The 14,587-nt window shown below is 37.6% G+C and overlaps 1 protein-coding gene across 4 annotated transcripts in view; it reads right to left on the minus strand.

Moving 5' to 3' along the window:
• usp6nl (USP6 N-terminal like) overlaps nt 1–14,587 on the minus strand; it is a 118,090-nt gene that overhangs the window by 64,633 nt on the left and 38,870 nt on the right. The window contains exon 1 of one of the 4 annotated variants that reach the window (XM_022193755.2): nt 13,452–13,659. The exons of 2 other annotated variants lie outside the window; for them this stretch is intronic. In XM_022193755.2, coding sequence (XP_022049447.1) covers nt 13,452–13,479 — 28 coding nt within the window. In that variant the 5' untranslated portion in view covers nt 13,480–13,659. Of the gene's footprint in view, nt 1–3,766; nt 4,451–13,451; nt 13,660–14,587 lie in introns of those variants that run through there. One more of the 4 variants, XM_022193753.2, reaches the window with a different exon arrangement.

Here is a 14,587-nt window from a genome sequence, read left to right on the forward strand (position 1 = left end):
TTGGTCCCTGAGCAGCAGAGCTATTACCCAAACACCTGCAGGGAGGAAGTTTCACCTCCTCAGTAACAAAAAGCATCAACTCTGATAATAAACACAACGCGAGTCAGAAAAAGGTTCAAACTAATCAAATATTGACTGAGTGACCAAAGAACACAGCAAACTGTGAGAAACCAGAGATGTGATGAATTATCTGGACCACACTCTAAAAAGTAACTGAAACTTACCACTTTATTAAATGCATGTCTGCAAGATAATAACAATAAAAATCTAATTCATTGATTTAAATCAGCTACAAACCTGATTTTAATGAGCTGGTTTGACAAAATAATGTTGCATCAACTTCATGTTCTGTGTAATTTAAACTCAGACTTCTGCATTAGTTGAATTAAAACTGAATTTAAATTTAGAAAAACTTCATTTTTCAGATTTATCTGCTTAAATATGGTGATTAAAACTTAAAAATCTATTTTGAATAACACAAAAAATAATAGTTGGAATAACTTATCTTTTCTGAATAAACATCTTAAATCACTATAATAGCCCAACGCCATTAAGAGTTGTCCAGAGTCAAAAATTTTGATGTAAACTATTGAGTTTATTAGTTTTCTTCAGTCCAAACACTATTTTTAGAGTACATATCAAGCATATAAAGTAGGGCTGGAATGACTGAACAAACTCAGATTTTTGTGTCAGTTGATTTAAAACTGAATTTAAGTTAATGTAACTTAATGAAAACTGCTTGATAACTCCATTTTATTTCATCTTGAAGTCAGCATTTCAGGTCCCCTCTAATATTTTGTTAATACTAGTAGTAGTTAACTACATAACATCTAAGAATCCCTATAAAATAACAGAATACTAGTTTGGACAACTTAATTTTTATGAATAATCAACTTAATACCCAAGGTAAGTGATAACTAAAAATAAAAAAGGAAATGTACTTAAATCAATGTAGTTTGTAAAACAAAATTTCATATAAGTTGAGGAAACTCAAAAAGGCTGATATAAGGTATTATATGAATTTGGTTTTTGGAGTGCATACTAAGTGTACAAATTAGAGATGGGCAACTAAATTATTATATCAGCTAAAAAATTTGCAACTCATATTTCTGTGTTAGTTGTTTTAAATTTAACTTGAGGTAACTTTATGAAATTGGCCGACATAACTTTGTTTACATAAAAATAAATATAATAATTAAATATATATTTTAAATAATGTGGAAATATGACTTGGGGCATCTTATTTTTTCTGAATAATCAACTTAAAAGCTTGTCTTTATGCTACCAGCCTATAAGTGAGTAGCAATTTTGCTTAAAATGAATTTATATCTTTGATTCCAGCATAAATGTTTATTCCCTTAATCTAATATAGTTTGTTGATTGAACATAATTTTCATTAGAAGCTGAAGAAACTTAGTAAAACTGGCTTGATAACTTTTATTTTTTCTTCCAGACTTAACAGTGGAGCAACTTAACTTTTTTTTAAAAATTTCCAGCTTAAAAACTTCATAATTATTGCAACACGAAAAACTCTATGAAAAAAAACATGAAAATTCTACTTGAAAGAAGTTAATTTTTCATGAGTAATCCACTTAAAAAGTTCCTCTAGCTCACTGTAATTTTCTAGTTGAATATAATTCAATTAGAAGTTGTCTTAACTGAAGAAGACTGTCAATTGTTTTGTTATGTATAATCTAATTTTTTTTAGAGTGTATACGAAGCATACAGTGTTTTTTGAATCAGCTCAGTTCAATCCGGGGCTTTTTGTCACTTTATTTTGTATTTTCCTGGGCTTCCTCCCTGAGAGTTGAACTCTGTAAATAATTAACCTGTGCAGCTCCGTTCAGAGTTAACAGGAACCGACGGCTGCAGCGTGAGAAATAAGTTAGCAGCAGAAACAGCGATGGAGACTATAAGCTCAGTCATCTGCTGTAAACTGATCAGACAGCTCTAATGTCTGTTATACACTTTCTGTAAATGTTGTGGACCATATTAGCTGCACCGGAAAAGGAATTAAAGGCTCAGCTCATTCATTTTTACAACTGCAACACTCAATTTCATCACTGCAGAGCTTGTCTGGACACTAAAAGTGCAGGAAAACACTGAAATATGAGACTTTTTACAGGTTAAGTTTGATTTTACAGTAATTTTTGTTATGGTTCGGCTCCACAGGGGATCCTAAAGTTTCATGAATCTTGTTGGATTTACTAAAAATGTTTAACAAAACCAAATGCACAGATGAGAAAATGTGATTTTTAAGCCAAACTGCAGCAGAGATGCTTTAAACAGCCTTCCAATGAGGGCAGACAGAAGCAGCAGATCTGGAAAGACAACACGAGTTCTTACATGTTTTTAATAACTGAACAGTTGGTTCTCACAGACTGACAGTGTTGTACAAAAAAAAAAGAGAATAATTTAGCAGAGTTACCTTGAACGCATCCGTTTTGTGCAGATTTCAGCAGCGACGTTCATGATATCAACCATTACTGAACCCCAGACTGAATTTATTCTGTGGCTGAAGGTCGTTTTAATTCAAACTGAGCACGATTTCTTCTTAAAATGTGAAAAATACGACAACAGAGAGAAACACTTCAGACACAATCATGAAAAGCAACAGATTCTATTGGAGGGACGAAGTGATGAAATGCAGAATAAATCACAAACCGAAGGACGTTTGATTAAAGTATCACCAAATACGACAACAAAATTTCATTTTTTCAAAAAAACATACTCAAAACTGGACTTTGAATGTGCTTTTACCGCTTGCCTTGCTTTTTGCACTTAACCTGAACCACACTTCAGGTCGTTGTACAACTACACTATAAAAAACTCGACTCAGTTTGATAAAGTCTTGTTTTTGCTGCAGCTGAACCAATTATAACTTAACATTTCCTCATTTTTATCACCCTCAGCAAGCGTATGTTGGTTTACGTCCACTCATATCTTTCCTTTGACATTCAACGCAGCTTCAGCACCTCTAAGATTTGCTGTTTTTGGTCACCTGAGGGGTTCTTGGTTCTTCAAAGTGTTTTTTTTTTAAAGGAGAAATCTTTGAAAGTCATCTTAAAAATCACCTGTCTCTGAACTATTCTGATGCTGGAATTTTGTCGGTGTGGAGGAGATACAATCTCTACTCACTCTTTTCCATTAACTGCACAAGTTGTACAACCAGTTTCAACACTATAAAACGTCTTTAAGAGAGATTTTCTGCCCAATTTTACCAATCAATCCTGTTTGACATGCATGCTTGTATGAACAAACCCTCTCCAAAGCTGCAGATCTGACTCACGAAAGCAACACCAGGGGGAAAGCCTCAATATTTATGAAACACTAACACTAATGAAGTTGTTTTGGGAGGTTTAACTGCACCTGGCAGCACGGTGAAAACTGGAAAACCATGCACGCTCTTTTCCATTCATTGCACAAGTTCTCCAACTGGTTCCACCACTATAAACTGCCCATTTCTATAAGTCAATCGTGTCTGAGATGCATGTTTTGAAGACGAATCTTCACATAAACTACAGATCTGACTAATAAATCCTCATGAAAGCAACAAAAAGCCTCAACATCTATGAAACACCAAGACTAATAAAGTTGTTTGGTGTGGCTTAACTGCACCTGACAGCACGGGGAGGCAGCTCTCACGCGAACATCAGACCTTCAACTGGTTGTATTAAAAAAACTGCTAATGCTCGTTCAACACCTTGAGGTTTGATTCTGCAGAAATCTTAGTCTCACTTTGCATAAAAAGCGTTGACAAACACACCTCCGAATATGGCCGCTGCCCTCCGTCTGGACGGCGACACCAGCTCCTTGACGATCTGAAGGACCTGCATGCTCACAGCGAGGCGGCGGCAGTCGGAGGTGCCACGGGGCAGTGGCAGCCCATTCTGCCGCCCCCGACAACAACCTCATCCCTCCTGGGCTCCACCTTGGCACTCATCTCCTCAATCCATATCCTGGGTGAAACACAAAAAGCCTCTCTGGGGCGTCAAGACATGCCGACAAACTCCACTCCTCAGATACTCATAAAACAGCCGAATCCGAAGAAGCCGCCTCAACTGCTGGCAGCTGCTGAAAGTAGACGCTCGGAGACTCTCTGCAAACTGGACGTGTTCATCTCGCTGTCAAACACTCTCCTGCTGTTGCAGAGAAAGGGCAGCGGTAAGGTTTCTCTTTTTCCCCACACCTGCCGGCTGCTGTACATCAATAGACGACCAACTCTGATCCGCCTCCCCCACCGCCTTCGTCGCCGCTCCTCTCCTCACATCCTTTAAATTCAAATTAATGAGCGCCTCCACTCACCCAGCATCTCCCTCCCTCTCTCCTCATTGTGTCACTCGCTCTCTCTCTCACCCTCCCTCCTTTCCCATCATTATCTTGAGCACATTTACCGTGAAGCTGTGAGCTGAATGTAAAAAAGGGGAACAAACGCGATGGAAAAGAGATGATTTGCAGCATCGGTGACGCCCTCCCACATCTTCAAACTGCCTTTATTCTGTTATCTGTCCACCAAGTTGACAATACCATTCAGACAATGTTGTGCGAGGATGTTCCCACCATTCACTTCGCTTTGTAAAGCCCTAAATAATTTACTCTTGGAACTGGCAACTGCAAAAAATGACACAAAACAATTTCCATTAACTACAAATGGCGTTATTGACGGATGGTGGGGTAGGAGTCAAAGATTCCAGAAGTTAAACCAGTCGGCAGCCAATGGCTAAAAATTACAAAGACACAGAGGAAACAAACAAAACATCAAATCAGTCAAGTCGGTTGCATGTTTGCTACATCAAAACTTAGCTAAAAAGATGTTTCCATCTCACATTAGGCATGTTAACTCCAAAAAACACAGAAAAATTGAGTGGAAAAACAGAAAATTTCTGTTTTGAATTAAAACTAAATTCAAGTTAAGCTAACTCAATCAATTGTCTTTAAAAAACACATTTCTGACACACCATAAAGTCTGTATTTCATGTTCCCTCCCCTCCCTATTTAACGGTGGAGCAATGAATAATAATTCTAAAAGAAAAATGACGAAATGATGTTAATTCAGTTGAAAAATGTGCAAAATTTCACACTACAGAAACCTGTCTATAATATTATACTCAGTTATTTCAATAAAAGGGACAGAAAAAGACAAAAAAGTTCAAACATTAGCATTTTTCTCATCTCCATGCAACTGACCAATTAGATTTTTGCACATAGAGGTCCTCATCTACCTAAGGTGGCCGATTCTGACACTCTTCAAACATCCACTGAACCATTCTGATGAAGAAACTTTACAGTTCTGAGTCAGTTTGGAAAGTTTCCACAGCTCATATCTGTCTGTGGGGTTCCTCAAGGATTCATCGTAGAGCTTCGTACATTTTAAAATGTATGCCACCCTGTCTGCTCCAAATTAAGTTCCTTTACAACTAAACCAGATTCTTGTTTATTTCTGTTTTGAGAAAAATGCATTCTCTCACTAAAAGGCAAAATTATTGTATAGTGTGAAAGAAAAAGCTGCAAAGTTGGCATGAAGGTGTAGAAACGGAGGATGGACTGAAGGTTCGGTTTAGGAAAGTATTATAGTTTGAGCTAAAATACGAGTCTTTCACAACTTAAACATGCATAAACATGCTTTCAAGGTTACACAGAAGTCTCTTAAACAAGGTCAACAATCTGCCAGTGTAGTGAAATGATCCATCTACTATACAAATCAACTTGTTTTTAGCCATTTTTTTTCATGATTTTGTACAACGTTATGACCCGAATATCTAAATTATCGTAAGCTGCAGATCACTAAGCTGAGATCAAGCAGATATTTAAACGTTCTATGGTTCTGTTGCTTCCAACAAATCAAACCCCATTCTGCTGTCAGAAATAAACATTCTAGTCCTCTGTTTGTTCATCATTCTGTCTTAAAGAAAGCCATTTTCCTGTAGTATCTTCCGTGTTTTTCACCAAGATACTGATAATCATTCTTTTCTAATGGGTTTTTAAAAAAAAAAAAAAAATTGACACAGAATTATTTTTTCCCCCATCACTGTTGCATTTCTAATCACTTGTTCCCAAAAATCTGGACTCTTGCTGCTTAATAATAGAAAAATGGCTGATAAGATGCCCTCGGACTCCCAACCTTTTGTGATATTAGATTAAATCCAGCATATGATGAAAATGCTCTCTAACTCTCCATCTCTGTTGTGCATCTTTCCTCTCACTAGTTTTGTTTTTTTCTTTTCCTTCCGGCTTCTGTCCATTACTGCTTCTCTAATCAGTCCACATATTGGACCTCCTCCCTGTTCCTCCCTCTAACTGCATCATCTCCCTATAATAAGTCCATTTATACCCATGATGTAATTTATTTGTCTCCACCAGGCTTTGTTGATGTTGACATTTCACTTAAACTGAGCTCCAGCTGGTGTCGCCGAGTTCAGACACGATACCGCTTTGTTAAACAACATATGTATTCAACATAAAACCGATCCGCGCTTCACCGACTGTAAATGGGAAGTTAATAAGACCAAAATGACTCCAATCAGCACGAATATGAGAGTAATTGTGACATTTAGAGCTCTGATTTAAATGCTAATTCTGTCGCTTTTCCACCCCAGAAGTTAGAAACAATTGACTGCTTTTTTTTTTTTAGTTATTTCTACAAATGCTTGCACTAGAAACTGAACTCAATGAGATTGAAGCAGAATAATATCCTGGAGCAAATGTTTAGCATTCACAGATTTTTGTTTAAAGGAAAAATGAAAGTAAAATGTGCAATCATTCACAATGAACACAAAGAAGTAAATAAAGGAAGAGATAAGAAAGATGAAGTCAAGTAGAGCTCCAACAATTAATCAATTAGATGTCAAGTATTAAATTAATTTTGCGTAATTTCCAGGGGGAAAAAAAGGTCAAAATTTGCTGATTTCAGCTTCTTAAAAGTCATTATTTTCAGTTTCTCCCCCTGAATATCATTGGGTTATTGAGAACAGATATTTGAAGATGCTTTTTTGTTGTTTGTTTTGTTGCTTTTTTTGAAGTGTGATTTAGGATTATACTTGGTTAATTCTCCTGACAGAAAAGGACCATTAAAAAGTTGAAAATCCAACAAGTATTTCCATTTTTGCAGTTACTCTGATGAATGGTATAATTTTGCTAGTTTTTTTTTTTTTTTAATTAACATCTTTCAACCTCACAGGTGTTTTTTGGGGGTTAAGGTGATCATTTGTCTTTGTTGAATGTAATTGTTCATGCCATCATAAAAATCAGCAGGTCCAACCTACACAAGAACAACTAATAACAAAAATGAGCAATTCTTGGAAAAATTGTGAAAAAGTGTGATTGCAGTGCTTGCAGTTACTGGAGATTATACAGCTTAGTAAAAACTTCATGCTGCTTTTGTAAACACTCGAGAAAATAATCAACAGAATAATTCATAATGTAAATAATTCCAGTATTTGGAAAATGCAGCAAGTGAAAAGCAAAAATCTAACATTTCATCCATAAAAATATATTTATGTAAAAGAGAAAAAAATACATAGAATAAAAATACACTATTTTTATTAAATGAAAACAAAGAAATAATTTGGAAAAAAATGCAGCAGCCATTTTATCCACTGAAAAATAAATGAATTCCCAGCAGCCCCAGCAGTGAGTAATGATCTCTTACATCTACGAGACCCAACAGTGACCTTGAGCGGCGACACGCCACAAACCTTCAAGGTACATGAACACAGCACGACATTAGCGCCACAGACACCATCAGATCACACACACATGCATGGACACACCAACACACTGCACCACCCAAGGACAGATCAGCCTGCAGAGAATCAGCCACTAGCTTCATTTTTTACTCTAATGGAGTCACTATAAAACACTCCTTTCCTGCCTCACAAACGGCCTCTTTTCCCGTCGCTCTGCTCTAATGACACACATGCAGCGACGCCATGAACATGCCACGTCCTTGCGAGGAAGTGCATTTGTTAGCATTCGTCAATCCTCAGAAAGTCCAATTACTGCTTGGCTGGACCGACTCTGCGGCTGCTGTTGCTATGCCTCACTCAGACCCACCGTTGCTAAGGCTGTGACCCGCTACACGAGGTGAAAGTTTGGCTTTTTACTAACACAGGAGTGACCAACCTTTCAGCGGCTGCACCCACTCGAAGCAAATTATCCTCAGAGCTCAGTTTTCAGACACTGAAGCAGCCAGAGTTTGTCGTTTTCTGTGTAAAGTTATGCACAGCCTGCAGCTAACTTTACTGCAGGTGGTTGAACTGCAACAGAGCGATGTGTGGCATCGCTGGCCTGGCGCCATCATTTGTAGCTGCTTAAAACCAACTTGAGTCTTTTCTTTAACTGTTTTTGTCACATTTGTCATGTTTCTAAATCTCAGCTGTTATTTTGGTTGAGCATAATCATGATAAATTGAATTTCAAAGATGATTTTTATGATTTAAAATACTTAAAAACTGTTTTCTTCATCAAAATACCCAGTTTGGAATCTAAGTAAACTATTTTAAACTGTCTTTATCACATTTGTCATGCTTCTAAATCTCAGCTGTTATTTTGGTGGAGCATAATCTTGATAAATTGAATTTCATTGGTGATTTATTGATTTAAAACATTTAAAAAGTTATTTTCTCGTTCAAAATACCAAATTTGTAATTTAATTACTAATAACTACTACGACTGGAAGGAAAATTAACTCCAACAATTATTTTTGCAGTTTTACAAAGCTATAATGCCATAAATCCTGAAAAAATTTGAATTTCTTTGATTATTTGTTCAACAAAAAGTGAAACAACTGAAAGAAGGTGCTCAAAAATGGTACCAATACTGGAAATAAATGGTATCTACAAATACCATTGATAGTGTAGTAGTTATTTTCGCACAAAATTTACCAGCTAGGCATTTTTTTTACACAACTCTGCACAGATGTTTGACCATGCAAAATGTATCTTCTAACATTTTGCTGACAGCGCAGTTCATCCAAAAAGTCCCTGAATTTTGTGTCATGGCTGTTGGTTGCAGCCGAGTCCATCATGGCTTTTTGGTTGCACTGAAGAATATTCCATGAAGTTACTGCAAACACTTTATTTTTGGGAGAATTTTTAAGTGAGACATGTACAACAAAGCAACTTTGAGGAAATGTTGTCATTTTGAGGTTAAATTTGGTTAATTTTCCTGATGGAACAACACATCACACATGAGTAGTTCAAGGGGCACTGGCAGGTTGAAAATGTGTAATTTTTTTCTGTTTTCATAATCTTTTGGTTCCAATAAATGGTGTAATTTTGCAGATTTTTAAAATATAACACATTTCTAGCCCGTCAGTGGGTTTTGTGGTTCAGAAGGTTAATAGCGTCTGTTCTGTGCAGTTGTCAACACTTCCTTAATGGATGAACAAGAGCTCTCATAATTACTCGTTTCTCCTGTTGCCGCCGTCACACTAGATAAAGAGAAACTTATTTTGCAGTTAAAAGCTTGTCTAAACTTTTACAAGTCTCTGCAAAATACAGAGAATATTAAATAAGATTCAGGGAAAGGCTCTGCAGTGGAATGCAGCGGTATAAAATTAACCTTACACAAGAAGGATATTGCGCTTTCTGTGAGGCTCTATTAAATTCCAGCAGTGTGTCCGATGTTGCAGCGCCGCACGGCCAGATTTGGAATTACCTCCAACCTTATATTCCCCTTTCAAGCCTTTTACAAGAAAGAGCCATCGGCGGGAATCAATATGTAATCTTTGAGAAAATTTCCAGCGGCTTCACTTTCTGCATTTCAAGCGGGAGCTGTACATGTGAGGCAGAAAAGGTAGAAGCACCTGCAGAGATATGGATCGAGCTGCCGTGTTTGAGGATATCGATGCCGCCTCCTTCAAACAGCACCCACAGGTCCGGTCGTACAGGGACCGGATCAATAGGCCTCCGTGAGCGTCGCCTTAACACCCACTTGATTAAGAAGGAAGAGATGTAAGGGTGGCGCTGATGCATCGCCTCTGTAATCTACAGCGCAGATAAGAGCTTCTTCACTCAAACGACGCCGGGATTGGCTCGTCAATCTCAGGACGCCGGAGAGAAAAGGTTGAAAAACCAAGAGCAACAACTTTGGAGAGCAGTGACGGTTTGGAAGTTTTAGGGCAATACAGAAACTAATATGGGTCATGTTTTGTAGCAACTTTAACCATTTGAACCCCAAAACCCATTACAAGGTTTGAATATTTCTATACAAAAAAAAGACAAAATTCCACCACTTGTCAAAGCCAGAAACATGTAAAAATACAAAACTTTTGAACAATTCTTCACCTAAACACATGTTCTATCAGCAAACTGAAATCATCACAACTAATATATTTTACATGTGGCGTTTAAAAATTTGCCAAAAATAAATTGCTTGCACCAGACAGATTCTGTAAAAATCAAAAAATTCTGTGATCCGCACTGCAATCATGAAGCAATTTATGTCTCAGATGTGTCCAACAGTCAGGTAGCAAAAATTTAAACAACTTTTAGGCTGAACTGCAGGCAGTGTATAAAACAAACAAAAAAAAAACCTAGATGAGAGACGAGTATGGAAACAAATTCAAAATGTAAATAATTAAATATCTACAGTAGGTAGAGTTGCCTTTTTTAAAAATATCTGTGGACACCTGGAAAAATATGTACAAGCCAATTTTCAGTTTCTATAAACTAAATAATTAAAAATAAAATAAAATTCTGTTTAAGTTTCCTTCTGCCCCTAATAGAACCAGAATCCGGTCAATCTACAATGATTTTTTTTTTATTTTGCAGAGCCTAATGATGAAAATTTACATTAATTGTGCTTTAGCAAGAGTGAGATTTGCAATGTTTAGGGCACCAGTAGCTGAAGGAAAATTCAATTTTGCACATTATTTCCAAGCTAATTTAGTACATTTTTTAAAATCGCAAGATGAAAACAGGCTTGTTTCCAATAACTGCTTCAGAGTCAACACTGTCATCAGAAGGTGATGCTAGTTGTTAAGTTAGCTGTAAAAAGTGTAGAAAAAGCCACAAACAACCTCAAAGAACATGCAACAAACAAAACTTTGCCAATCTAGAAGATAAAATTTTAAAAAACGTCAGGAAAGTTGTTGTTATTCTGTCATATCAGCGGATATCGGCCAGTTTTCAAAAAAAAAAGCATTAACATTAAGATTAATGCTAAGCATTAAGATTAAAAAAAAAGCAGAAAAGTTAAATATTCACTGTCGGAAAAGTGTAGAAAAATGTCTCATTGTGCACATTTACTCGTCTACCTCAAGCGAGCGTCGAAACTTTTTTGTAAAACTGGGTCTGTTTGTCAAATGCTGCCCTTTCTGTTAACTGTTTCTAACGCCGTAAATCAAAATGTAGCAAAATATGTCACAGAAATCCCATGATGCAGTGATAAAAACAGAATAAACTATCACAACTAGAATATATTTTTCACCAGAAAAAGAGACAAAAATAGACTCTTTAAAGTCTGTCACCATTTCTCCGGAAACGTCTTCACTCATCAGAACATGAATGAATGAATGACAGCTTTGATGTTGAGGGAGAAGTTTCTCAGCTTGATGCCTCTTTTTTGCCTCCTCTTCAGAAACAATGATGCTGCCATGTTTCTGGCCTCCCATCTGATTTGTAAGAAAACTGATTTGTCTCTGTAACGCTCCTCATCTGCCTCTCTGAGTGTTTCAAGCACCAACAAACCACGTGGACATAACAGTGGCGTGAACACTCTCACCCCTGTTGTCCTAATGGCAGCGTTCTGTTGGAGCGGTGATTGAATTAAGCTGGGCGCTGATCGAACTTAAACTTAGCGAACAGACAAACTGAGAGCTGCGGGTGTTCGGCTAACAAGCTAAAAGCTACGTTTGCTCAACATATGGTGCTTGGCTGGAAACTGAAAACTACTGGGAAAAACTAAGACTCAGCAGCCAAAACAGCATATTTAAACAAACATTTAAAGAACACTGGGCTCTGTAACCCCTACATTTTCTGCTCGTGTCACATTTTTCCCCACTGTTGGCTCATTTTTCACAGCAAATCTAAGCATAAAAATATGGTATTTCATCAAAATCACTTTATTCTACATGCTGCACTTCAAACCCACCCAAAATAAACAATTTGCAACACCAAGAATCTGTGAAAACCTGAAAATTTTGCTTTTCTTGGCACAACCAAAAAGCCACAACCAACTCCGCTATGACCAAAAGCACTTCAGCAAAAATTCTGTGACTTTCCTTGAATCTGTGGTTCAGTCTGAAAAAGCAAAGCAAACCAAGCTTGAATTTGTGATATTGCATCAACATCACTTAATCTACATGTTGCATTTTTTAAAATCACTAAAAATAAACAATTCGAACTAACAAGAATCTGAAAAAAAGCAAAAATATTCTTTACTTTTCAGCGCAAACATGAAGCCATGAGTGACTCAGTTGCAACCAACTGGGATGTGGCAAAAATTCAGAGACTTTTCTGCTGAACTGCAGCTTTGCCGTAGTCTTGTAATGTGTTCAGCCTGCAAAAAGCAAAGCAAACTAAGATTGAATTTGTGGTATTGCATCAAAATCGAGTTATTCTGCATGTTGCATTTAAAAAAATCCACCAAAAAGCAGCAATCTGCGTGAACAAAAATCTGCAAAAAAAAATGTAAAATTCTGCACTCCTCAAAGCCAAAAGTGACACAGCTGTGACCAACAGTCATGTGACAAAAATTATGGAACTTTTCAGTTGGACTGCAGGCAATGTTGAGAGAGCGGCGAAGATACAAGTTTGGAAAATAATTAGAAAGATTGACAAGAAAAGAAAACATACTTAAGTAGTAAAACAAATGCAGCGCAGCTTGGAAATAGTCAACAGAGGAGTAAGTTACTAGCAAGTTTTTGGAAGATACATCCTGCATGGTGAAACATCTTCCTAGAATTGATGTGCCAAGTAGAGAGAAAGAAGGTTGCAGAGGTTGTAAAAATGCAGACAGTAAAATATCCGTAGTATGCATAGTCACCATTTTCCCAGTTCTAACAACTATGGGCACTTGATTCCATATTTTCTTAGCTTTTCTAGACAAAACAGTCACAGAAGTTCATTTTTTTCTCTGCTTCTAGTCAGAGTTTTTCTGTTTCCATAGAGGTGCAGGACTTTATGTTGCAGTAAAAACTAAGCCCACAGTGAAAATGAGACAAGAGCAAAAAAAAAAAAAAAAAAAAACAACAACAAACTGCTCAGACTTTAGAGGGTTAAAGCATCCCATGGGAACTGCAAGTTCATTATTAAGCATTTCTCTTCCACTGCCACATTAAATATAATGACTAGAGCAGATAACTAGTCTTCTGTCAGGAATTTAAAGTCTGATAAAGCAACGTCAGCTACTTTAAAACCCACTTGAGGCTTCGAAACAAGATGACAGACTCTCACTTGTGATATTTTAGCATACTGTGGCTGATGCATTGGCAAATAACTGCCTACTTACACCTCCAAAAGACATCTAGCAGCATCATCCCACCGGAGACATGTTTCTGTCCACCCGACAAATGCAGCCAAAGAGCCGGAGCGTCACATAATGAGGCAAAAAGTCCCAGAAAAACAGAGCATGAACTGTGTGTCAATGACAGAAGAACTCAAACGCTGCTGCACGAGACAATGCAACACTTCAGAGTCTCTGAAGGCTGGAGTCCAGTTCACAGCAGTTTAAAGCCTGCGGACGGAGGATGGAGGGTCGAGGGGTTGGAGGGGAATCCCCCAGAATGCCTCGCTCCCCTTCCTCCCTCCTTCCTCTCCGGGCCTGGCATCGGGCCACGGCGAGCGAGGGAATGGGAACGGACGGGAAAGAAAACACGCTGGAACAACACCGCCGCTCTGCCTCGCGCTTCCTGTTTGCCCTGCCCGTGTCATTTCCTGCTCGGAGCGTGCACATTTTTCTGACCAATCACCATCGTCGTCCTTCACGGCTGCTTTCGATCTGTTCCATCAAACTTTCCATCTGCACCTGTCCGGCTTTACTCACGTCACTGACTCTGACCTTCATTAAAAGTTTATATCAGATTATTCCAATTAAAACCCAAAGCACTTTTGGGAAACAAAAAACTGACCTCATGCTTGACGTCGAGTCTCTTTGCAAGGCAAAAACTTAGTAAATTTTGAGGTTTAGGCCGCTCAATATCATGATTTAATGCTTTATTTGGCATTTTACCCCTCTGAACACCTGTTTTTGACTGCTGCCATGATTTTGCTCACTGCTGGTTCATTTTTCACTGCAAAATAAAGTCCTGCACCTCTAATGAAACAGAACAACCATGACTAGAAGCAGAGAGAACTATAAATGTTTTCTGTGCAGAATGACAGTTAAAATGCTGTAAATCATGAAAAAGCTACATTTCTTAGATTGCTCATTCTACAATAATTCAATTCAATTCAATTTTATTTATATAGCGTCAATTACAGTCAACTCGTCTCAAGACGCTTTACAGAACCCAAATGCCTGACCCCCAGAGCAAGCCCAAAGGCGACAGTGGCAAGGAAAAACACCCTTTTAACAGGGAAGAAACCTCGAGCAGAACCCGGCTCTAAAACAGAACAAAAACCTGGAATCAGAATGCACAACTTTTT

This window comes from Acanthochromis polyacanthus, chromosome 1 (assembly GCF_021347895.1).
Source record: "Acanthochromis polyacanthus isolate Apoly-LR-REF ecotype Palm Island chromosome 1, KAUST_Apoly_ChrSc, whole genome shotgun sequence".
NCBI classification, from domain to species: Eukaryota; Metazoa; Chordata; class Actinopteri; family Pomacentridae; genus Acanthochromis; species Acanthochromis polyacanthus.